At 36.7% G+C, this 27,631-nt stretch overlaps 1 protein-coding gene across 1 annotated transcript; it reads left to right on the forward strand.

The window, feature by feature from the left end:
- On the forward strand, nt 1-26,887 carry LOC149832917 (uncharacterized). Its single transcript, XM_090012641.1, has 13 exons — nt 1-129; nt 248-406; nt 1,371-1,622; nt 1,737-1,856; nt 3,824-3,901; nt 4,310-4,405; nt 5,457-5,552; nt 7,775-7,828; nt 7,928-8,131; nt 20,018-20,143; nt 23,640-23,705; nt 25,636-25,935; nt 26,153-26,887. Exons 1-13 carry the CDS (start codon nt 67-69, stop codon nt 26,624-26,626), a joined length of 2,088 nt encoding a protein of 695 aa, XP_089868767.1. The 5' UTR covers nt 1-66; the 3' UTR covers nt 26,627-26,887.
- The last annotated feature ends 744 nt before the right edge of the window (nt 26,888-27,631 follow it).

A 27,631-nucleotide genomic window follows, 5' to 3' on the forward strand; every position in this document is an offset into this window, starting at 1 on the left:
TTCCTCTTCTCGCTCGCTGTGTTTGGATGAGAGAGCAGAGCTAAGAAGACGAAACTCCGAAAAAAGATGCGTAAGCGAGACTTAGGTATTCTCTTGTTATCTTCCATTGCCATCTTCTACTCTCTCCAGGTATCCCCTCTCTCTCTCTCTCCGTTTCTTCTTCTGGGTATCGATTTATCTTTCCATTTGTGTATTTGCGTATGATAATTTACCGATACCATTAGTGGAATTTCTATGAATTTTATAGCATGAGGGAAACGTCTCCTTCAGAGAAGCATGGTACCATCTGGCCGATGACTACCCGATCAAGTACGAATCGGAGCGACTCCCTCCGCCTATCGTGGCGGATCTGAATGGCGACGGCAGGAAGGAAGTCCTCGTCGCTACCCACGATGCCAAGATTCAGGTGGTTTCTTGCTTCCCAATCTCTTCTGCCAATTGGGTACCCATCAGTTTTGCCCTTCGAATTCTTCTTGTTTGTAATTCTCTCGACCTAAAGGTGATTTGAGGCTGTGATTAGAAATTGGTATCCTGAATTGGGTTTTGATCAATTTTGCAAAACCTCAAGCCTTGTTTGCGATTTTATCAATCCCAATGAAGAATAAAATAGTTCGCGTTACTTCTTATATATCTTTATTTGGAGGCCACCCCGTTTTTCTCTTCATGAAGCTGATTCATGAATGTATGTAAGCGTGCTTTGCCAATTCTGTTGTGTTCGTAAACTATGGAGTTTAGCAAGTTAGTGCTTAAGACCAAGTATGGTTATATATTTTGGCATCTCTTTATGAGTCATTGTTTAAATTGGTTTAGACAAATTGAGCTGAGAAAGCAGTACAGTTGGATCCTGATTTATATTAAGGGGTCTGTCATTGTTGGTTTTCTAATACCATGAGAATGTAAAGTGGAAAGGTGTAGTTATCTCATATGTGCTTGGTCGGTATGCATGGGAGCATGCATGTAGCAATGGTTTATGGAGTCATCAGCCGTAAGAAGAGGAATTGCATGCCAAAAGTTTTACTTAATTTCATAAGCAGATATATTATGCGTAACTGGACCCTTGAGTGTGTGTATATGCCATTTCTTTGGTGTCAAAAACCTACTAGCTATTTTTTACACGAGAGTTAGTGTTCTTTTGATAATTCGATTGGAGTTGCATTTGATGATGTGAATGCCAGCTTCTTATTTTTTTGTAATACACTGTATGTGCCAGGGCCTAGCTTGAACAAGATTACTTTTTATAGTACTAAAACCCTATGAATCTACATTTTGAAGAGATTCATATCACTATTTTTTTTGTGTGGTATGAAATCAGTATCTCAACGTCCTGTTCTTGACCTTTCTTATGATGGAATTTCTTGATCATGTGTTAGGTACTTGAGCCTCATGTAAAGCGGTCAAATGAAGGGTTTAGTGAAGCCCGTCTGCTGGCAGAAGTTTCCCTTTTGCCCAGCAAGGTACGCATTGCATCTGGTCGAAGGCCTGTGGCAATGGCAACTGGCTATATAGATCGTGTTCAAAAGCATGGAGAAATAAGGAAGCAAGTTTTGGTAGTTGTCACATCTGGATGGACTGTGATGTGCTTTGATCATAACCTAAAAAAGATGTGGGAGATCAATTTGCAGGTTTCTACGTCAAAACAATATTTTGTACCTTAATTTTCTGTAACGTGCTTCAGTATGGATATTCAATGTTATTTTCAATTTTGTTAATCATCAATCTTGTTGTGTCCTTGGCAGGAGGATTTTCCACATGGTTCCCACCACAGAGAGGTAGCAATTTCGATAAGTAATTATACCCTGAAGCATGGAGATTCAGGGATGGTGATTGTTGGTGGCAGGATGGAAATGCAATCTCATGTATGTGTCTTGTGTATGGTTTTCATCATATTGATTGATCATCAAGTTTTTGTAACAGTTCTTGAAATAGACTTTGCCTCACCTCATCTTGCTTGTAAAATAATTTTGTGCTAAAGTTGTATACATGGCTTGGAGGGAGAAGGTTTGAATTATGGTCTTGATAATCTAACCTAGCTCTGTGTTTGTTTTTGAATGATTATGACAAATATCAGACTTAGCCCTTGTGCATGGAACACTTTGCTTTGCTACATTGACACAAATAGCATGTATGCTGTGCTAGTTTTGTATTTTAAATTTCTTCTTGTTAATACTATCAAGTTAAATCACAGTCTAAAAATCTAGTGGATTTATCCAATTACTCCTTCTACCTGGATCACCTCCCTATTGTTCATATGCTGTCGAGATTCAAATATTCATACTTCCATATTTATTATTTTTAGATTTTAGTTGTGTGAGATTGGCATTGTATACAAAGTTACTAACTATTATTAAGGAAAAGTTTTATTTGTTTTATTTTTGCCTGGACCAACTCATGTTACTTTTCATTGAGATATGATGTTCAAGAAAATTTCCTTTTTCTGATTATTACAGTTTATTACTTCAGATTTTGATGCTGCTCTTGCATCTAAAATCTTGATAACTTGATTAGTATCTCAAAGTTCACATTGTGCTCCCATGTTATTGTACTTGATGTTAGTATTGGATTTTTGATATATTGTAGCCCTGAGTTGATTTAGGATACTCGATACACTAATGTAGTCAGAAATATTATCAATTTGCATTCTTTATTTTTGGACTCATAGATACTAGATAAATCATTAAGGCTTAATTACTGTTGAATTATTCTCTGTTGATGTTATAGCTGTTTCTGCCATTGTGTAGATTTTTTAATTGGTTTTGTTAGTTCTTCTATAGAAAAATAGAAATCAAGTAGACCTGGCTGAGTCCCTGGGCAGGACTCTAAATTTTTGCACTATGGTTATGAAATGTGCTAGAATTTACAAATTGACTGAACCCTTGGACTTGTGTCCCTCATATGGAAACCATATCATGGTTACTGAAAGCTTTCCCTCAGGTCGTTTAGAAACTATCTTCCTTAAAGTCAGAAATATTATCAATTTGCATTCTTTATTTTTGGACTCATAGATACTAGATAAATCATTAAGGCTTAATTACTGTTGAATTATTCTCTGTTGATGTTATAGCTGTTTCTGCCATTGTGTAGATTTTTTAATTGGTTTTGTTAGTTCTTCTATAGAAAAATAGAAATCAAGTAGACCTGGCTGAGTCCCTGGGCAGGTCTCTAAATTTTTGCAATATGGTTATGAAATGTGCTAGAATTTACTAATTGACTGAACCCTTGGACTTGTGTCCCTCATATGGAAACCATATCATGGTTACTGAAAGCTTGCCCTCAGGTCGTTTAGAAACTGTCTTCCTTAAAGTCAGAAATATTATCAATTTGCATTCTTTATTTTTGGACTCATAGATACTAGATAAATCATTAAGGCTTAATTACTGTTGAATTATTCTTTGTTGATGTTATAGCTGTTTCTGCCATTGTGTAGATTTTTTAATTGGTTTTGTTAGTTCTTCTATAGAAAAATAGAAATCAAGTAGGCCTGGCTGAGTCCCTGGGATGGTCTCTAAATTTTTGCACCATGGTTATGAAATGTGCTAGAATTTACAAATTGACTGAACCCTTGGACTTGTGTCCCTCATATGGAAACCATATCATGGTTACTGAAAGCTTACCCTCAGGTCGTTTAGAAACTGTCTTCCTTAAAGTGGGGCTTTCTATTCGCTTTTTGCTTTTTTTCATTGTCATTACAAACGGTTCTTTTCTTTCACTAACAGGTGTAACAAAACCTTTTGAATTCTTAGCCTTGATTTGATACATTACTTTGTAATTGATTTTAGAATACCTTTTCCACAAAAGACATGATGTTAATGCGATTTTTTTTTAGATATACCTGGATCCACTTGAAGAAGGTATGGCTGCTGAAAAGAATACAGAATCACATCGAAGAAGTGCTAGTGAGGAGGTACCTTTTAATGCTTCATCCAATCTTTGTTGGTTAAAGTGGTTTTGGACCTTTGGTACTGTGTCGTGAAACCATAATTGTTTATTTATCATCATTGCCTTCTGTGAGTCATGTAATGAACTAGTATTATGTGTTACTGTATAAATACTGTCAAATCTTCTAGAGACAGTATTGATCATTGCTTGCTGTATGTTTGTTCTTCATTATCTTTTAAGCTAGAAGCAGAAGTATTTTATGATTATAGAAAAGGTACCATCGGAATTAATGATAGGGAAGTGAATCATGTACATTGTGGTAGTTTATGTTTCTTTTCTTAACAGAACGCAGTTTCCATCAATACCCTTTTATTTTGGAAAGTGGTGTTTTGCAGTTTCTAATGTATTCAGATCGATGTGAGCCTTTTTGCAGGTCATTGAGAACTCTGGAACAGTTGATTTGCACCATTTTGCATTTTATGCTTTTGCCGGTCGCACTGGTGTACTTCGATGGAGCAGAAAGTTTGAGGTATACATTATCTTTGCAGATGGTTTGAACATATTGATTTGGTAGGTTCTCTATATGTTATATGTATTGTATCTTTGTACACATTTGTACCTAACAAAAAAGGACCTGGACAGTGTGCATTGGTACCAGTGAATGGTCAAAAACTGTATCTCTTTCTTCACTCTGGGATCTTTGAGTTAGGTTTCTTTTTTCCCCTTTCGATAGGCATCTTTGACTTAGTTTCTGGTGATTATTTTAGAAGTATGGTTTTTCAATTATTATTCAGTTGTGCCATTCAAGAGTTGAGAATGATTGTAAGTAGAAGTCAGGTACAAGTCACTGGGATGTAACCACTTGGAAATCTTGAGTGAGCAAGAACATGAAATAAAAGTGCAATCAGTACAGAAACAATAAAAACCAAATTAAGCTCTCTAGCAAGCTCTTACTTGACTTTATGTCCTCAAACCAGGCTTCTGCTTAACAAGATGATTGGCCATAGAATTGGAAATCCTCACACGCTAACTTGGACTTTGTTTCACGTATGAAGGTCAATTCTTTTGGCATCACCTTCATTCATCCCTTTGATTTTATTTTGAACTAATATATCTAGAACTAAAAGTTATCTTCTATATGTTCCTAAGTGAGACCAAGCTATTATGTGGTACACCTTGAACTTGTTTCTACTTTATTTGTGATGCTTTTATATCTTTTAACTGTTTTATCATCAACCTTATGAAATATATAAATGTTGAGAAGACCAACAGAAAAAAGGCTTGATAATGAAGTGTTCTCATTCATAATGCTCAAATATCATCATTACCACCACCAGCCCCCCCACTGCCATCATCATCATCTTCTTCTTGTTCTGAAGAAATTTCATTAGAAAATATATGCAGGATGTCTTCAGTAATCTTGGAAAGATTGGGAGCCTTATTTGATGCATACATGACTACTGATGAACTCTTTTTCATGCTATTTTCTCCATCTTCTTTTCCACTTGATGTTCTTCTTCAAAATGATGAGTGATTTGGTTCAGCAATCCCTTATGTACTGGTGTTTGTCATTTTTGTAGAATTCACAGCAGCACTCTCTGGATGCTTCCCAGTTGATTCCACAGCATAATTACAAGCTCGATGTTCATGCCTTAGAAAGTCATCAACCAGGACAGGTTTTTTTTAATTGTTTAATTGATTGGAATTGTTATCTTTTGGAAACTGTGTAATGTTCTGTCATGATTTGCTTTCTACACTTATTTTTGGGTTCAAGCAAAAGAAAACATTTAAAAATGGAGGAAGGGTGATGAATGGACACGATCAGGAAATGGAAAATCTCTTTTCCCCTCATGCCCTGTACATAGTGAAAGAAGTTTTAAATGGAAATCAAGTTGGTTGTGAATTTATTTCCAAAACATTATTTTATCCCATTCTTATCGAAAAATATTCTCAAAAATAAACTAAACTAAACTTTTAAAAGTATGGAAAAATAAAAATTTGAAATTTGAAAACATATGTGAGGAGAAAATATAAAGGGGATGTGTTCAAATGGTTATCACACAAACCAAAATCCCATTGCAATATCGTTCAATCATCTTTTTAGGAAGCATTAAAGGAGGGAAGAAATAATTATAAGCTAGAGTGATGCATCTAATGCATACACGTAGACTTCTTAATTTTGTGCAGTTCCTAAAAAATAGCAGTTTCAAAACTTTGAATTTGAAAACAGATGTAGATTGCTTTCGATATTAATTATGTGCAACTAATGAAGGGGAAGGTAGGAAAGATGAATTTGATGCACGGGCCCCATACCTTAATAATATATCATGATTTTTTTAAGTATTGATATAAATTTGTATGTTTAGAATGAAATGACAAATAGTGTGATATGTTAAAAAATGTCGCGATATTTGCCACCCTGGGTCTTTATACTTCTCACCTCACCCCAAATTAAAAAGGAAGGAAAAAAGAATCTATGGCTAAGGCTCTGTTGGAAGTATTTGTCTTTATTGTTTTTAAACAATAAATGGAAACACTATTTAATAATGAGTTTAATGATGTTTTCATGTAGTTAAAAGTAAACAAGAAGAAAGTGGCAGTCCTGGTGGGGTAGGGGAAGAAGGTGCTGTTGATGGGCAGGGAGGGAGGGCTAGAAGGTGAAGAAGAATGTGGTAGGTGGTGTATGGGAAGGGAGGGAGGGGTAAGATTGTACTAGTGGTGGGTGGAGAGTAAAGGAGATGACTGGTGGATGGAGAAGGAAAGGGAAGACTGTGGCAGTGGGTTGGTAGGGAGGAGAAAAATTATGGTGGTGGTGGCGGCGGTGTGTAGGAGGGAGGGGGACGATCGTAGTGGGTGGTACAGTGGCAATGGTGCACGAGGGGGAAGATGTGGTGATGGTGGTAGCAGCAGTGGCAGTGGGTGGACAGGGATGACAAGATTGTAGCAGAGTAATGGTGGTGGACAGGGATGACAAGATTGTAGAAGAGTAGTGGTGGTGGACAGGGAAGGAGGGAACAATGATGAAGAGTGGTAGGTGGAGAAGAATGGGAACAATGGTGGTGGTGGTGCTGGAGGGTTGAGTAGGGGGAAAGAATCAGGCCAAGTAGTTGATGCATGAGCTCTAAGGTTGCCTAATGCAGTTCATCATAAAAGCAAAATAATATTTTCAGTACATATTTCACGAATGCCATTAGTGATCATGTTTAGAAATTAGAACTGCACCTCCCAACATTAGAGACTGACCTGCCACTTGTAGAATACCACAAGGCTGCCACTGCCACTTGATGAATATGACAAGAGCTGTTACTGCATAACTAAATTTCTCCACCACTTTTCTAAGCCCAAATATGTCTTATCTCACTTGCATTCATGGAAATGATATTGTTCTTAAAAAAACAAAAAAGAAAATAACCTAAATTAGCTGTATGGCTTGTTTTCTGCGGAGAGTTCATTCAGAAATATCACCCATGTTTATTGTGTAAAATCTATACGTACATTGTAGAATAGAGCACTAGATCATTGAACCCATATAAGCATAGACAACCCTTGCATAAAATGGACAAAATCAAAATATAGTAATCTAATAAACTAGTGGTTGACCAATTGTTGATTGATATAAAACTTATAAAAATCCTATAGTACAGTTAGACTAATGTTAAGTAGCCTAGGACTGGCACTATCAAGCTTTTGGAGAAGACATTTGGAGTTTGCTAAACTAGAAATGAAAATGTTGTCCTCCTGAACAAGTCAATTTTCTATTATGAAATAACTGCACAAAATGGAAGAAAGTACTGTGTCTTGTTTGTCTTTACCTGGTCATTAACTATAGGGGAAATATCACATTTTTTACAATTCTGCAGTGCCTTTCATGTTAATGATATCAAGCATGTTATTGCAGATGGAGTGTAGAGATTTTAGAGAATCTATTCTTGAAGTGATGCCACACCACTGGGTAATTATAAATTGGTTTCTTTCCTGTTCCTTTTATGTGTTTTCTCGGACAAGTTGCGAATGTGCAATGCCCAGTTTCCTTGATTGTTATTTAATCTAGGAAAGGAGAGAAGACACATTCTTTGAGCTGGCGCATTTCAGAAAACACAAAAGGAAAATGGTAAAGAAAACACAAGGGAAAGGTGCACTATTTTCATTCAACAAGCCAGAGGAAAACCATCCTCCAGGTAAAGACTCGGCAAATAAGATTGCCAGGGTGATTGGGAAAGCTGCAGATTATGCTGCTTCAAACAAAGGCAAGAAGGTGCAATTTATGAGTTCATGCCTTGCTTTGCATGTTTATCAATATTAATGGATACTCTCTTATTTCACATTACTGCATAGAAACTTGCAGGCTTGCAGCATTACTCTCTTGAAATTTGTTCTTCTAATGTTAGCTTTGTATTCCACAAGTGGTGGTAATCATGGGTCAAGATGCAGAAAATACTGAGACCTGGCCTGTCTCATGAAAAAGAAAACCCTAAGCTGACCTGTTTATGGTCTAAGCATAATCGCATGGACATCTTTGCCCTTTTTGGAGTTTGTAGTTGCAAGTTCTTGTGTCTTTATTCTTCTTAGATCTTCCACACTGGTTGACTTAAACCCCTATTGTGAGACTTACATTTTCTTGCACCTAGTGAATAGTAAAATGGAAAAAATGTCAGTCTCCCGAATGCCTCAACTAGTTGTCTAGTCTTGTGAGATGCACACTCAAAGTGATTAGGCTTCTCGAGAATCTTCTCAATGTAACTCGACTGGGTAAAGATTAACCCATCCTATCTTACAATCTGGATTCTCAGAATCACATTAGCTCTCTCATTTCCTTAATGTGGACATTATCAATGTCTTTCCCCAATCCTTTTACTGGCAGATTATCGCTCAAAAGTTCTCGATGAATTTGTGGAAGATGAAAATGTCACCTTCATTCACTATTAGCTTCTAACAAAACTTCATTCAAGTGAATGATCTCTCTCTCTCTCTCTCTAAAAATTGGTCTGTTGAACTTGGTCCCTGAGTGCTGTTCACATGACAGTGCAGCGAGCCAGTGAGCTATTCTCATCTATATCATGCAGATATTTCACCTAGCATGTTTCTTTGGTTTTCATACAATACGACACTGACAGGGACACAAGGCACCAAGTGTGCTATGAGTCTTCATGGACATATATATTTGGATGTTCAACTTGAATAATTATTTAATGTTTGTTAATCATAATGGCATCAGAATTCTTGTCCATGAACTGTCACCTCTAAGATGACTTCATGCTTTATTGCTTTATATTGCAGGGAGTTGTTAGCATTCACTGCTATACATGGAGATGTAAAATTTTCACCACGAATTTATACCATTCATATGCCCTAACAAGATTTTAAATTTTGACAATGTGATTTGATGCATTAATCATCCCCAATTACAGGAATTTTTAGTAATTCTATAAAGAAAACACATTAAGAAATATTGTTAACTGTTCTTAAAATGCACAATGTCTTTTAATATGTTTTCTTTATGAAATTACTCAATGCTTATGATGCCAAATTTGAATTTATGAGTGTAAATTTGTGGTGAAAGTTGTTAACATTCATGTATGTTTGTGGAAGTTGTGAGCTCACTATATTGAATTTTGAATGCCACATGTATATATTCTGTATATTATACACAAAACACCACACAAGCATGTCCCTTCTCCTAGTTTCACAAATTCCGTGTGTTCTGTCCAGAGTTGTCAGTCGAGGAAGCGGGAGCGGGAAGCGAGGCACTTCTAAAATTTTAGGAAGCGGGAAGCGCGGGACAACTTAGGAGCGAACCAGTATGTTTCTCAGAAGCGACTTAGGAAGCGTCTCGGAAGCGACTTAGGAAGCGAAGGAGGTGACCTAGGATTCGAGTGGGAAGCGAATAAGAATTGAAAGGGAAGCGAAAATATAAATATATATTTTTATTTTATCAAAAAATAAGATTTATGTCATCATTGATAAAATAAAACATATATCTAAGACAATAAATAATATAAGTTGCAATTATCTAACAAATGCATCATATTGCAACTTTCAAGCATTTAAAAAATAATACATCAAGAGAACATTCATGTTGCAACCATGTAACAAATGCATGCAAACACTAAATAATGCATTAAGAAAACTAATAAATTTGATTAAAAAACATACATTTTTCAACGAAAAAATCAAATGACTTAATTGTTGTAAATCTTGTGATCTCTGTAACATAGAAAATGAGAAATCAGTAAACTCTAAGATTACATAGAGATAGGGTTAAATTTTTAAGCTATAAAGTTCTACACTGTAAACTATAAACTATAAAGTTCGAAACTGTAAAGTGTAAACTTAAAATTAACATAATCCACTACTTCACTTCATCATGCAAGCTTCAAAATAAAAAGTACATAACAAACCAATAAAATATTACAAGACCATGACAAAAAAAAGTAACATAAAAGTTTCTAAGTTGGACTACTCCAACTACATCATCAAAAGAATAATTAAGAATTCAAGAGTTCATTTCATTGTCAACAATCAATAATCTGTCATCTTTCTCTTCTCCTTCAAGTCCGTAATAGATCGAGAACTTTATGTATCATCATGTCCTACTTGTCCTCCACGACCATGCCTTTTGCTCCTTTCTTCATTTCTTATAATGAATATGTTAAAAAATTAAAATGTTCAAAAACCTTAATTTAAAATATAAAAAATACATATATAGAAGAAAGTAAAAATAAAAAATACAAGATCAACATACCTTGCCTAGGTCTTCTGCTAAAGAAGCGATCAATCCGACCATGAGAAACTAATGGTCGCTCTTGTATATCTGCACTAGTTCTACTAGCTCTGTTGGATTGATTTGTATCATCTTCAACCTCATTTGTACGTATGATTATTGGAGGCAATTGAGCTCTTGGTTGTGCATCTTTGGGTTTAGATTTGGAAATAGTGCTTAATTGTTGTGCTCTATCATCCAAATCTCTCCAACGCATGTCTTCTAATCTCAACGTATTTTTTTTACAATAGGAAGTTCTGGATTGATATTTCATTTTTGACTAGGTTCTTCTTTGTAGCGATTGTTGCATCTTTTTAATTACTCTTTCTGAAGTCTCCATCAAACAATTGGCTACCAATCTAAAGATTCTAAACACACAAAGTGAAAACTCAGTTGGCTCAACAAATACATTTTTGCTAATCTAGAATCTAGACACACTAAAAAATCAATTTATGTCATGCTGCAATCATCTATAAAGTCTGACAAATGCAAACATATATAAAACCAGATGCATTCCAAAAGACAAAGATTACAACCTCAAAATTGTTAGAGGAAAAGGGCAAAGCAATCAACTGTGAACAATTTCAAACTTTGGGAACCCAAACCGAAAAAAAAATATGTAGTTCGGTTCTCAGGAACCAATAGGTGAAGGTGAACTGAGCTATGCAGAGTCGCAGACCCATGATCAGGCTCAAATACTTCAGCGTGAACAGGTTAGCACAGGTATGCCTCACAAATCTGCAATGTTAGGGCTATTTCAATCTGATCAAGAAGCAAATGATTGACTAGGCAATGACATGTCAAGTTATTAGTACAAAATACAAATAACAAAAGGTGAAACCTCGCAGCAACTGAGCAAATAAGCATATGAATGGGCTTCCGTAGGTTCACCTATGGAAACCTGTTACGACTTCTCCTTCCTCTAAATGATAAGGTTAAGTGAACTTTCCGCGACGTCGTAGGCGGCGAACCGCCTCCGTCACTGCGATCCGACACCAGACCATTCAATCGGTAGGAGCGATCGACGGTGAGTAAGGATAGAAATGTACCTGAATATAGTTGTCACCGGTCGGTAGAGGTTGCCGAACATCGGAAATGTCGCCGAAAAGGTCGTCGGAGAAGGTTGCCAAATCGGCTGAGCGAGAGCGGGAGGAAGAGAGGCTCGAAAGAGGCGTGAAAAAAAAACCTAAGCCTCTTTCGAGTTTTATTTTTCACGATTTTTTAAAATTTCTCATTTTACCCTTAATGAAAAAAATCTTTCTTTAAAAAAAGGGTAAAATGGTAAAACGCTTATGCGTACCCCATTAAAAGGGTATGCGTCCCCCTTTAATGGGGTACGTGCTTCCTGTCATAAGTGTGTGCTTCCCCGTGCGTTTCGGAAGAGCTGTGTTTCGTGCTTTCGAAGCGCGTATCGGGGAAGCGCGCTTCCCCTATAGCATAGGCGCTTCCGGTAACTCTGGTTTTGTCCAGCATGTCTATGTTGTCTTCATGTTTGTAAGAATCCTGTAGCCAACATGACCTATTCACTCTTAAATATTATTATGATAAATTATTTTAAAATAAGTGTTTAGTTATTATTTATCATGGAAGCTCTAATGGTGCATTTTTTTGGTTTACAATGAGGTGTATTCATAGTAGACAGTTGAACAGCTATGGGCACAAATCCATGGCTTGATTTTGACACCCATATATGACATGGTTGTGGTAATTTTTATACAAAGTATGTGGGTGTACACACACATAAAAGATTCTGAATCCCTAAAGCATAAGTGTGCGCTACCAGTTCAAGGTCTAATAGGTCATTGAGAATGCAAAAGAAAATTCATGACAGTGACATTGATGCACAAGTTTTGGGATCATAAAAACATGTTTGATGTAATGGGCATAGCAGTTATACGAGATTAGAGATTCAAGATAGCATTCATCAAGGAAAACACAAAGAGGAGAAGAACTACGAAAGCTTCATCTATTTGAGAAATGAGAAGATACAACAATAAAGAGGGTTGACCCCCATACCCTACAGATACAAACTCTAAAAAGCCTACAGTTTTACCCTCATAAAGAATCATATATACAATAAATAAGGTTTTCATATTTTTACTTCCCCTCAATCTTGAGATGATGCAAACAAAATCATCCCAAGTTTGGATAGAAATGTCTGAAAAATGCAAAGGTGTCAAACTCTTGGTAAAAATATTTGTTGTATGTTCTTTTGAGCTCACATGCTCTAAGGATATAACTCCATCCTCATATGCCCTCCTAGTAAAATGACAATTTATCTCAATATGTTTTGTTCGTTCATGAAACTCCGGATTCTTTGCAATGTAGATTACACTCATAGTGTCACAGTATAAAGAGGTTCTTCCAAATACTGCAATATGAAATTCTTCTAAAGGCCATCTTATTCAAATGATTTTGGCATTCACTTGAGTCATAGCTCTATATTCTGCCTCTACAGTAGACAATACAACTCATTGCTGCTTTTTGCTTTTTCAAGAAATCAAAGAGCTCCCAATGAAGACAAAATCCAGTAGTTGAAAGATGATCTCTAGTAGAGTCCCCAAAATCTAAGTCACAAAAGGTTCTGAGTTATGTAGAAGATGATAATGAGAACATTCCAAAGCACATGGTGTCTCGCACATACCAAATGATTCTAAGCACTACAGCAAGATGGATTGAAGTAGGAGAACTCATAAACTGACTAACAACGTGAATTGCATAAGTGGTGTTAGGCTTGGTAATGGTCAAATAAATCAAACTTGCCACAAGTTGCCTATAAATCACTGGATTCTCAAGCTTTTCACCGTCGATAACTTTAAGGATACGTTTGGCCCCTCAACTCGCGCTCTGATTTGGAATCAGAATGAGCAACCCGTGAGATTTGAAATCTCACGGGTTGTGATTTCAAATCAGAATGATTAAAAAATCATGGTTTGAGATTTCAGGCTTCTTTTGGAATCACTCTCTCAAGGCCCTGAGAGAGTGATTCTAAAGAATGCAACTGAACATGCCCTAAGTTTAGCATTTGCTTCCATTAGACTTGAGACTTTCTTGAAATCTTCTGCAACTATAAGATCAGGTGCATGCTTATGTTGTGACAACAAAAACCCTCTCTTTGAATATGCAACCTGTAAACCAAGAAAGTACTTTAGGTGCCTCAGATCCTTCATTTCAAAAAGTGTCGGTCAATCTTTTCTTGGTATCAACTATATTTTGCATATCATCTCCTGTGGTGATCATATCATCAATACACAAAAGCAAAATACACTTCCCATGGACAGAGGAGGATACAAACAAAGATTATTATAACTTTGCTCAAAACCAAGCAATTTCACAATTGAGCTGAATTTTTCAAACCAAGCTCTGAGTGCTTACTTGAGCCCATGTAAGGCTCTCCTTAACCTGCAACCTCTACCTTAAGCATCTGCATATCCCTACGACAACTCCATATACACCTCCTCATCTAAGTCTATTCAGGAATGCAATTTTCACATCCAACTGTCAGAGATTCCACTGCCTTATTGCAGCAACATCAAGCAAGGTCCTAATGGTGGTCATATGAGCAACAATAGCAAAAGTCTCTGCGAAGACAATTTTGAACTGTTGGCTATACTCTTTTGCAACCAATCTGGCATTGTACTCTTCGATTGACCCATCTGTTTTAGTCTTTATCTTGTACATCTACTTGCACCCAACTACATTCTTGTTTGATGGGAGATGCACAAGATCCCAAGCATGCATTCTTTCAAGAGCCTCTAGCTTCTCAGTCATTGCTTGCATCCACTCCTCTTTACAAGTTGCTTCTGCATAATAACTAGGCTCAACATTAGATATATCAGGTTTTACCTTGGAACCATCTTCCTCTGTAAAGACGGCTACAACTCCACCCTTCTTCTTGAGCATTGGACATGAATTTTTGATATGTCCATAGCCCTTATAGTAGGAATAAGCTTACCCAATGTTCGCACTATAGTAGGAAGAAAGGACCGATGAAGTATGTTGTTGCGCACACTATCAAATTCATAATGGAGCGCCATAAGGAAATCAGTCTCTTGCTTTTGATCCATGACCTCTATATCTCGATTCTTGCATTCAATACACCAATTGTATTTATCACACTTCGTAATTTCCAACATAGATGTCAAGGCATCTGATGCTTATTGAAATCGAGCATAAAAAATCTAAATGGACTCACTCCCTTTCCTTAGAGACTTCAATTCTTGTTCTAATCGGTATCTCTTTGCCCAATTAGATTGCTCATACACCTGTTTCGAATAATCCCAAGCATCTTTGGCATTTTTATATTTCTTGATATTCACTGAAATATTATGCTTCACTAACACCAAAAGCCATGACTTTACCTTGGCATTGTCCCTCTCTCATTCTACAAGACTCGCCTCATAGTTGGCATCATCTGCCTTGGTCTGATCCAAGAATCCAATGTATTCATACCCCTTAATCACCGTTCGCATAAATTCTACCCAATACGCAAAGTTAGTCCCTTCAAATTTGACGGGAATAATTTGTATATTTTCCTTCCTCTCCATACTACCACCAACTTCCAACTACAATACCAAGATTCTGCAACTAAACAGCAAACACAGCAAAACAAGAGCAAATCTATAGAAAATAGGGTGCAACACAGTCAAGCACAACAAAATCACAAAACTAAACCCAAAATCTTCACAATAAAGCTTTCTTATCAACTACCGATGGGCTCATCAGAACACTATGCTCACCAAAATCCAGGACTATTACAATAAGCAGGCTCATAACAGGCACCAGAACACTGTGGCATAGCAGTTATTCAGCAATTAGGTCACCCAATAGCACAATACACAGGGAAGGCACTCAAAAAAGAAAAACAAGTACCACCCTGCCAGCACTTTTATAGAAATTTCAACCCAAACCTCAAAATATGTCAAACCTGAGCAAACAATTTATTTAAATCACTCCCCAGACCAAAAACGACATTGACACATCCAATCAATGCCATAAAAAACACCTTATATGCTCATATTCAACAGATTTTCAGAACCAGCCCATTTTCCTCATAAAACTGAGAAAATAGGAGAAAAAACACAGAAAATCAAATATTCCACTAAAATAGATGAGGTTTTATTTGATAGACAGCTAAAAAACCTCTACAAAACCCCCAAAATGAAATCAGCAAAACCCTAACTGACCATACAGTTGGCCTCTCAAATGCTAATGTCAGCGGGGCACATCTTGGATGAAGCTGAGAGCTTTGATTCCTTCTCCCGCATGATGAGACACTCCCTCCAATCTCAAATAGGGCTCCGATACCATATACGAGATCAGAGATTCAGGATAGCATTCATCAAGGGACACAAAGAGGAGAACTACGAAAGCTTCATCTATTTGAGAAATGAGAAGATACAACAATAAAAAGGGTCGACCCCCATACCCTACAGATACAAAGACTAAAAAACCCTTATAACATAAGTATAATACAAGAAAAGGAAAAATTACAGATTTACCCTCATAAAGAATCATATGTACAATAAAGAGGGTTTTCATATTTTAACAGCAGTGACCCTCACAAACTGGATTCGGGCTGTTAGTGGCCTAGTTCACTCAAACTAGCTCATATGTGAGTCATTAGACTTCACATTATGCATGTTTCTACGGCTCTGGGACTTAGGGGGACTTATTTAGCAAGTCAATGCACACTGTCTTCCAGTGGAAGAAGACGTATCCAAACTTGATGTTTTGAAGGAATGCCAGTTCTTAAAGGGTCTTTATGATCTGGGCATGGTAGGATTGGGATATCAACACTACAAGAATCGGTTCTCTTAAGCAATGATTAATTGCATCTTGAGTCAGACCAAAGGCCACCAAGTGGTTTCTAATTTGGAAATGGTAGTGTTTGTTGACATAGTATACTTGATGGGAACGTTATCAAAGACTTCATGAAAAGTCTTTCATGTAGTTCTATGACAATTTGCTTGAGGATTTCAACATAGTTTACAATTGTTTGTTGAGGGTCATGCTAGCTTTGAATTTTTTGCTCATGTACCCAAAACTTGTAGTTACTTAGCAAGGCAACTAGCCAACTTGGCTGTAATTGGACAAGAAAAATCCTGGAAGAATAAGCCATTGGACTCCAGCTTGCGTTCCAAAAAAAAAACATTTTATGGTACTATGTTATATTATACTAATTACCATGCATAGATTTAGATTTTTTTTAATTATTTTTGAAGGAAAGAATGCATCCATTAACAGAAAGAAAGATGATACCTGTCAACAAGAACAGCTTAAAATAATCAAAGCTTCTACCTGAAGGAACAGAAAAACAAAATAAAGCAAATCAGTTTCTCTAATAAGTCCAATTCTATTTTGCCTAGAGATAATGTTTCTCCACACCCAAAGATAGTGTTTCTTCACTTCTGGAACTGTTCCAGCACTCAGAGGTACTTGTGTACTTTTCTGTATGATGGGGGTCTTCTGGTAATTTTGCTGCAGGCTAACAGAACACTTTAGTTGAAGTCCCAGCATTGTTTTTCCCATTAGTCATGGATAGAAGTATAATGTGTCCTCTTTTTCATTGTTTGTACATTAAGAAATTACATGAGTTCTATAAGGGTATTTTTGTAATCTGTGCATGGAACCTACTATATAAGTATCTCAATAGATTGCCCATTGCTGGACGTTTTTTCATTGGTTCTCTTGGCTGCATGAATATCTTCCTCTTCACTTCTCCCACAGTCGGTTTCCTGTTGCAAACCTGGCCATGTTATTACCTTCCAAATGGTTATTGATCAATCTCACCAGGTCAGTCTAGATGGTTCAATAATCACGTTTTGTGTATTAATATCCTGCAGAATAGATGGCTACCATTCCCATTCATGAGATACCTGATTTTTGGTACCCTGCCAGATAGAAGTTTGAAGCTAGTATGTTACCCTAGCATATCAGGACCACTAGGAACCTAGTGAACCGCAACCAAAGACTCATGCCTTGTCCATGAGGTGTAATGGCATACGTAGTGTCAATGCTGATGCTGTCTCATGTGAAACCAGTACACTGGGCTGAGTGAATCTCTTTTGAGAGACATGGTAGATGGCCCCTAAAATCAGAGAGAAGGTAATGTTAATTTTTCATATTTTGCTTTAGCAATATATTATGATGTCAACTTGTCATTTGTACTTCACAAGCAGTTGGTTTATTGCCATAGAATTCTTCTCAGAGCTGATGGATGAAACAGACCTGAGAGATTTCTAATTGTAAATCCCAATACTTGGTGCCTCCACCACAAGCTCAAGTGACCACACGGGCTTACTTTCATCAGGTCATATATGCTGTCTAAATTCTGTGTCCCTCAACTTCCAATATTTGTTGGTTACCATACCTACAGTTGATGTTTATATTGATGGTCATCTATTGACAATGTTAACAAGGTCAATGTTTCTCTGAGACAGGGGCCTAGGATGCTTGCTGTGATTGGTTTAGGGGAAGTTTGGCCAATAGATATTGTTCAAGGATGATTATTTCTCAATTGCTGCAACAGTAATAAAAAATCATGATGAAAGCTTGAATTCTTGGTTATTACCATAATAATAATTGTGATTGTAATATTGATGATCAAGTTGGGTGATGGTAATTGTGATGATCCGGATGATGATATAATGATAAAAGGAACAAACAAAATGCTGATGGCAATGTGATGAGTTCCAAGTGACTCATACTTGCTTTAGTTGCTTGTTAGTTAAAACCTCAACCTAGCCCTATGTCACATGGGTGCGGGTGCGGGGATTCAACACTTCCAAAAAACTCGGGTGCGGGGGTGAGGCAGGGGCAAAAATGTATATATATATATATATATATATATATATATATATATATATATATAGAGAGAGAGAGAGAGAGAGAGAGAAGGGGGTCGGGGGTTCCTCCGGCGCGGGTCGGGGTTCAGTTTTTTTTGCTGGTGTGTTTGTTTGAAGACTTGTTACCTACGTTCTGCTTGTTGTGTACTTTAGCTCAACAGGACAAAATTGATGAACCGAAAGGATTGGCAATCTGATCGACCCAGCCTGCTGTGTTCTGCTGACTGTCATGATTCAATCATGTCTGAAACTCCCTGGTCTTCACGAAAAAAAATATAAGCGAAAGGTTTGGTGTGGTTTGTTGGAGAGAGAGTCTTCACGAGGCCTACGGCGCCACTGCCACGCCACTGCCTAGGGTTCTTCAAATTTCATTTTATATACAGTTGCACACGGATGACAGCTAAAAGAAATTTATTGGATTTGACATGTGGAAAAGAGAGGTCTACACAAGGCTACGGCTAGAGCACCCATCTCGTCAGGAGAAAAGTGAATACTAATAGCCACCAAGGCTCTACCACCACCATTATCATTTATTATGGAGAGAGAAAATCCTTGACGAAAAAGGATCTGGTTGGTTGAAGCATAAAGACTTCAAAAGGCTCTTGAATTTTGGTTTTAATTTTTTAGGAAGATGGATCATCATTTCCAAGTTAACAACATGTTTTCCAACGCTGTGAATTAATTGTTTGGAGGCAGGAATAGCATGGGATGCCAACAAAGCTCGTCAGATGTTGTGGACACAAGTGCCCCTTTATAAAACAAGAGCAGCAAGCGCAGCCCATTTCGTAGGGCAATTTTTTTTTTAAAAAAAAATCCAAACAAAAATGGACCGAAATGACCCTGGGTGTGGTCAACGCACCCGGTGCCGCACCCGCACCCGCGTCGAGTCGCGTCAACGCGGGTGCGGCACCCTGCTAGCCGAATCCCTGTGACATAGACCTAGCCAAATACTTACTCATGCAGTGCTAAGTTCACCAAGTCATTCTAATTTTCCAAGATCCTTTGAACCAAGAGTTTATTTTGATGTCCACTTATTGAGTTCTTCCATGTCACACTGACAAGGGCCTAGGTCAATTTTGTGGTTTATTATTTTTATTACATTTATGTTACCATACTTCAACTGATTGCTATGCCAGTTGTTGTCTTAAGGTACAAAAGCTGTCTTTAGTACAACATACTTTTCTTTTGTTTTCTGTTTTTACAGGTGATCAGACTTCAAACTAGCATCTATAGCCTTTCAATACTGTTTATTTTGGCATGTTTAGTAAAAGGCTAGCACAATGTTATGTATGTATTAAACTATGTGTTATGTGTTATGTATGTATGAAACCATCATGCAGGTCGTGTACTTCTTTATGACATCATTTTCCATGAACTTAGGTTGGTTATTCTCTGCATACCTGGTTTAACAGATCTGGAATCTGTTTGTTCAGTTAATTTCCCAAGCAGAAGTTAGCAATCATAATTGTCCTTTTCTTTTCTTTTCTTTTTTAATTCTTTCTAAAGTACATTATCAACTCATTGACAAATGCAGAAGATGCCATATGTCCCTACAATAACAAATCACACTCAATTTTGGTGGGTCCCAAATGTAGTAGTTGCACACCAAAAGGAAGGTGTAGAGGCTGTGCATTTGGCTTCTGGACGCACTATTTGTAAGGTAAATTTTGGAAGAATGCTCTACATATACCTATTTTCTGGATGCATGAAATGATGAGAAACTTTATTTATTTAGTTATCTAGTTTTTGTTAAATTGATACCAGTAATCAAGTTTCTGGCACAATTGTATCCATCAGTATTTTTTTGAAGTATATTGGTTTATCTAACAGTGAAATGAGTTATAGAACTTGTGATGTTCGAAATAGCTATTGACCAATTATATCATTCTTTGGATTAAAATATTGAAGAGTGCTCTAGGGGAATCAGTAGATATTTAGTTTTATATTCCAAAGACATAGGATAAATTACAGAAAATTTGTAAGAATAACTAAAAAATTAGGGATCATTTAACCAAACTATTTCAGTTTCCGTAGATCCTTTTCTCCATGGCAGCCAAACAAGCATTCTACGGGTACCAAGTGCTTGGAAATAGTAACTGTCTTCAACCTTTAACAGATGAAACATTAAGTTAAAGAGTTCTAGATAGTGAACTTTTTTACCGTCTCTTCAAAAGAAATTGACTGCAACATGTCTGAATTCACCATGAAACTAGGTGTCCTGCTACTATCATGTTGACACCTTGAAGCAAATAAAGTTTGATGTGACTTGGGAGCTGGTGTTGGCGTATTTATTTGTGTTAGAGACTTAGAGTTCTCTATCAAAGATGTGAAATAAGATTGGGAGGGATGAATGTCATGGTGTTGAGTCAAGAATCAAATCAAATTCATAAACTGCCGTGGAAAAGATTTTGTAGTAACTCTTGTTTCAGCCAGTTGTAAAAGTCTTCCTTCTTCCTTCTACTAAACTACAAACTACAACTGAAGTGACCCGCAAGGGGCCAGGATGCCAATTGTCCAACTTGATAGTCTCTCTTGGACATCCTTTTCTGACAAATGAGGAATTGTGAGGATAAAAAACAGCATCAGAAGTAGAGTAAAATCTTTTTTCTCTTCCTAGTAGACATCAAGTCTTATGTTCTCCGCCAGTTTTTTTATATCATATTGTGATAGGAAAACTTGAAGCTTTTTGGTACTATCTTTGCTATTCTCATTGATGAAAATTAAAAGGATTATAGAAATCACATAAAGGAACCATACAACTGTATTGAGCTATACTTTTAAATCAACATCATGCCATCATTGAGCAGACTATAGGTTCCATGGGTATGGAAAGAGCAAGTTTTCAAGTTTTAGCTTCAGCTTTGAAGAGACTTTAAGCTATGCTTTGCTTCATATCCAAAGTGTGAAGCAATAAGCCTTCCAATTAATTAGGTCAAACCTTTGGAAAAAAAATGTTCAATAGGTTATAACTGGGTTGTAATTGAAGACAGTATACGGATAGCCACTCATAGTTTACTGTATTCATCCCATGTGCAACTTAACTGAAATTAAGTTGGTCTAATTTATGCACAATCCTTGATTGTGATTACTAAGAACCTAGTCAAGCACATAGATAAGAGGTTTGAAAATATCAAGTTAGGATCATTAGAAGTATCTCATTAGTTGATTGGATTGCAATATTAAAAAAAATTGTCACTGCCAGTTACCAATCAAACCATATGATATCTCTACTGTGAGCAGCCTAGACATAGATGGGTGGCGTTGATTGACTGTTTCTATAGCTGAGGATGAAAGGGTAGAGGACACTTTGAGCTTCTTATGAAACAAGAGAAGTGATCAAGCATATGTGAGGGTGGGATGGATGAAATAGAGTCCCTGAATATTTTTGAGAATGGGATAAAACCTAGAAAGATAAAGACAGATGGATCTGCTTACAGAAAATTCATGATCAGGTTTAGTACACCCTTTCTTGCATCTCTCTTAGCAGATTGTTACTCGCTCTATAGCTATCTTTGATATTGTGTTCAGTGGGGCTTCATAATCTTGAGAGATAACTGGTGAATGGTCATTTGCTGTGCAGATACCACTAATGGATAATGGTGAATTCAATCACATGGGAAATAAAATGCTCGTACAAAGTTATGAAGATGTTCTTTTAGCCTTACAAACACTATGTTTATATTTTTCCATGGGGTTGATTTGCATAGATATCAGATTATTTCAAGTGGGACATCGTGTAGCTCTAGTGAATACTATAGCATGCAAATTCCTCATGGTAATCCTTGTAAGCTTCTATGGAGATCATCTAAGATCATAATCACAAATATCAATATCGGCTATATCTCGGTGAGGTATAATATCGGGATATTATAGGTTTTCCAATAAATATCAGGAAAATCTTAGGATTTCAAAAATAAAAATAGGAAAAAAACACTTTTTCCTTATTTCCTTCCCGTCCTTTCCTTCTTTCTTCCCCCTTTCCTTCTTTCCTTCCCTTCTTTCTTTCTTTCCCTTCCTCTTTTTCCTTTCCTTCCCTTCCCTTCTTTCTTTCCTTCCCTTCCTCTTTATTTATTTCCTTCCTTCTTTTCTTCCTTCCCTTCTTCTCTTCCTTCTTTTTTTCTTCCCGTCGCAATGCAGCCACCAAGACACCCTTTACTTCAAAAGTTAAAACTCTAAGGATCTTTTAAAAAACTGATACCAAAAGTACCCTTTTAAAAAACTACTAACAACATATATATATATATATATCCTCCTTTTCTAGAATCCCGAAATACCCTTACACTAACACTTTTGAAAAAACTCCCCAAATACCCCTATTGTGAACTTGGAGTCCACGATATTATCACGATATATATAAATTTCCATTATTTTCAAAATATCGTGATGTTTTAACTTTAATATTGTTTTCCCATTTTACAGTGTTAATATTGCGATACTTTCAAAATATTGGCGATATCTGTGACTATGTCTAAGATATGACCTGGATAAAGTTGCTTCTAGGTTGATTATTTTCTGTCATGTGGAGTAACTGGAGTTATGTCATGTTCAATATCACCCAATCTCAATATCTGGATTTTCTCAGAATGGATAGTCTTCTAATAAATAAGAAGTCTTTGTTTTGGGGAGAATCTCAGGAAACTGTTGGCATATATATGGTTTTAAAATCTTTAAAAAAATATAAGAACACAAGTAAAACCTTTAATAATACAAAATGTAAAACATGTTGATCAAAATGCCATCATAGTAAAATCACAATACTGTAGGAATAGGTGGTATTTTGAAAAAAATTTAATTGTTATCAAGATTTTATCATTTTCTAAATATAGTGCAGTAAAATTACAATATCTTCAAAATATTGCCCATATTTGTGACTATGGTCATGTTTTTGTTTAATCTGAGCAAAAGAAATTTTACTCGATCTTTAAATCATGGCATAAATAGGAGAATTATTTTTTATTTTTGCAATAACTTTTCTTCTTGCTCATGCTTTTTTTTTTCCTTTTTTGATTGATAATTCTTTCTCGTATAGTATTTTCATTGTTGAAGATTGGTTTTAGCTATTATTAGTTAATGAATTCTGCTTTGAACATGTCATGACTTGCGTGATGCTTCCATTGAATAACTTATTTATTTATCTGTATCTTAATCTATGGCAGCTTCATCTCCAAGAAGGTGGTCTTCATGCTGATATTAACGGAGATGGAGTTCTAGATCATGTCCAGGTGCTCAAATCTTTAAACTTTTGTTGCTTAAATTGTCTTTACAATGAGTATGTTGCATTCTCAATTACTAATTTGAGCTGGTAATATCAGAATGTCCTTTTTCCTGACATTTGTTAGTAAAAGTATTGGAGTTGGTTGAATGTATTTACTGAAACAACCCAAACCCCTTCTAGTAAGGCCTGATGTTCAAGTTATTTGTTGAATTACTCATGAACTGCATAATTTGTTAATGTGGATAATTGGAATCTATCCTTACGTACTTCTATTTATTAACTTCTGGCATATCATTAATCATCTTACATGCAGTGTTTATTTTCTATGAGAATAGCATGGTAAGCTAACAGAATTTTATTAATGTGAAGATCATAAGATTTCAGCATGTCGTTTTAAAGCCATTTTTCTTATTCTAGATATCAATAGGCTGGTAAACAAGAACAACTTTATTGTCAAATAGTTGTAACAAAGAATTGTGTGTGTGTGTGTGTGTGTGTGTGTGTGTGCATTGATAAAATTTCTGGTCATTATATATGAAATAAGAAATGTGAAGTTAAGATTATATATTGAAATATATTACAGTAGGAGTTCCAATCATGAAGCATTACCAACGGAATGATCTTCACCTCCACGTCCATACCCATTTTTGTGATTCCAGCTATGAATAAAGCACATACGAATTCAGCAATGCATGGGCTTATGCACAAGGCTAGGAAAATCATTTTTTTAGGATTTATTACACTGGCAATCTCTTTATTTTTTATATTTGAAGTCCATCATCACAGTTCAATAAACTTTTATGTTGTTCAAAAGTAATTTTAATTCAAGTACATAAATATCTCTGTGCAAGTATAGTTTGAAATATACCTTCAATTTGTAGTTTAGCTAGGAAAACGAGGTAAAACAGAAACTAGACTGCACATGGATTATTCTTAGGCAATTCTTGTTATTTGAAGTCCATCATCACAGTTCAGTAAACTTTTACGTTGTTCAAAAGTAATTTTAATTTAAGTACATAAATATCTCGGTGCAAGTATAGTTTGAAATATACACCTTCAATTTGTAGTTTATCTAGGAAAACGAGGTAAAACAGAAACTAGACTTCACATGGATTCTTCTTAAGCAATTCTTGTTATCGAGTAAACTTGCCATGAGAGTAAGGGAAGAAAACTGAGTTACCATCTAGTAGCATATCTGGAGAAGCATTGTCTCAATTACATTAAATTGGCAATCTAAGTAGTACCGAGTAAGTTGCAAAATTATCAAAAATGGTTTCTATCATCTTCTTGAACTAATTTGTTCATCAGGACCCTGATAGTGTAGATCTAACAACCAAAGATACACTCAAATGAGTACTTAAATTACTGATGGAACAATGGTGTCTCTTAACACTTTCTCTTGATGATGCAGTTGTGGTTAATAATGGGTATAAACCTGAATTTGCAAGAGTTAGACCAGAACATAAAATATGCTCGCCAGCCAACTTAATTTCATGCGATGTACAATGATCATCAAATCGGTTGATTTGTCTTTGAAGCAGTGTGATGTAAAAAAGCCTCGTCAAGTAGGCTATCTGATAATGTCCTCAGGATGATGAACTCCTGTTTGAAGAAAAGATCCCTAGAGATAAAGATTGGAACTGCAAGGAACCCAATAGACTTGTTTCTTTGTCTCTTATGTATTGCTGTGACATTTTCTGAGCGCTGAGCGTCCATTATTACATCTGCAACTCCTAATAACTTCCTGTTCTTCCAGATTTCTCGTGAAAGGAAATTTAAGTTCTTTACAATGGGTCATGTTAGCGAAAGACTTTCATATTCATTATCTACCTGTTAACTTGATGGAACCATTCTATTTCGAACAAAGCTTTTGTTATCTCTTAGCCTCACAAATTAATTTAGTGTTGATGCAACACTTGTGTGATTTTGTCTTATAGGCTGTTGGTGGAAATGGAGCTGAACACACTGTAGTAAGTGGATCTATGGAGGTGCTAAGACCTTGTTGGGCAATTGCAACATCTGGTGTTCCAGTACGAGAACTACTCTTTAATGCCACCATATGTCACCACTCCCCCTTCAACCTCTTCCAACATGGAGATTTCTCAAGAAGTTACGGCCAAGTTGCCGATCCAGCACCCCTGGAAGTTGCAACACCTATTCTGATAGGCCGAAAGGATAGTCACATGCATCTGGAAGGAAGCCATGGTGATGTTGTGTTCTTAACAAGCCGAGGAGAGGTAAGCATATACCTGGCATATTTGTTTGATGGACACTATTAGTCAACATGTACTAAGATGGCATCTCTCATTTCTTATTTTGATGCTCCTTCGATGGTTTTAAATCAACACTCAAACTTTCTTCCATGGAATATTATTTTTCTGCCAAGGATTCCTCTTGTTAGTGCTCCTGCATGTTCCCTCAGTCTGGTAATTTATTTGTCATTTCATTGTGCAGGTAACTTCATATTCACCAGGCTTGCATGGTCATGGTGCCACATGGATATGGCAGCTCTTGACGGGTGCGACATGGTCTAACCTTCCATCACCATCAGGTACGATGGAAGCTATGGTTGTGCCCACGTTGAAAGCAATGAGATTGACCATCCATGGGGGCCAAGAGGTGATTCTTGCAGCAGGTGATCAAGAAGCTGTGGTGATATCCCCTGACGGTAGCCAGTTAGCATCCATAGAGCTGCCTGCTCCACCTACGCATGCTTTGGTGTTGGAGGATTTTTCGAATGACGGTCTCACCGATCTCATTCTCGTAACGGAAAATGGAGTGTATGGGTTTGTGCAGACACAGCAGCCAGGCGTCCTCTTCTTTAGCATACTCATTGGTTCCCTGATAGTTGTGATGGCCGTCATTCTCATCTCACTACACGTGGGATCAGTTAAGGGGAAACCCAGGGCCCCCACTGATTACAGGTAATGAACTGGAGGATCTGAACTTCCTGACGATGCTGGCGCTAATAGAAGGAAGAAAAGGATTTGAGCCTTGGATCTGAGGCCGTTTTGTAGCTGTTACAAGTAGAGTTCCTGTAATAGATTTGCTGGTGTTTTTTCGATTGGAAGGTTGCCAGCTTTTAAGGAGTGAAAAGAGATTGTTCATAATTTTTGCTGGTTGCAAAATTTGCTATGAAGAATGGGGTAATAAGAAAGATATACCAAAGCATGAGGCGCCCTTCTCAAACCTACCTTCATTTTTGGTAAAAATCCAGAGTTGGGGAACGAAAAATGTTTACCAGCAACCATGCTTGCTCAACTCTTTCTGTAGTCGCGTCATTTTAGTAGCAATTTTGTAATTCAACCATGCAGCACTGGCTAACCATGTCATGGAAATTCATGCTACTATGTTATTTATGTTGAAGGGGATAACCATGATTTCATATATTGGTATCCGGACACCTACACTGGAGGACCAAAGGGACAATCTTGCCCTTGGGTTGGGGATTTGAGCTATAACAAAGGGGAGCAATGGGTAGGTGCTAAATGAACTATGCTAAATGATACGTGTTAAATGAGTTTTTTAGGGTTTTTCATTTTTATTTTTGAATTCTGACCGTACAGATGTGATCTGTGTACTCGATTTTACAGGGATCAACTCTTGAAGTGTTCAATTCTGAAACTAGGGTCAGTTTTTATAAGGTTCAAAAAATCAATGGTTCAAAACCTTTATAAATTTTTGAGGCTCCAAATACCATTTTTTCATCGAAAACACATGATCTTGGTGTGGATTTTTCAAAAATTGAGCATACCCAACACATTTATAGGGTCAGAACTGTAAAAAAATAAAATACCGAAAGAGCAGAAAAACTCATTTATCACGTATCACATATTTCATTTAGCACCTACCCATTACTCTAACAAAGGATACGATGACCTAGAGTGGGACCTAAAGCAAGGCATGCTCAGGCTGCTGCTTGGACAAAACATG

This window comes from Nuphar pumila, chromosome 7 (assembly GCF_984573655.1).
Source record: "Nuphar pumila chromosome 7, dmNupPumi1.hap1.1, whole genome shotgun sequence".
Lineage (NCBI taxonomy): Eukaryota > Viridiplantae > Streptophyta > Magnoliopsida > Nymphaeales > Nymphaeaceae > Nuphar > Nuphar pumila.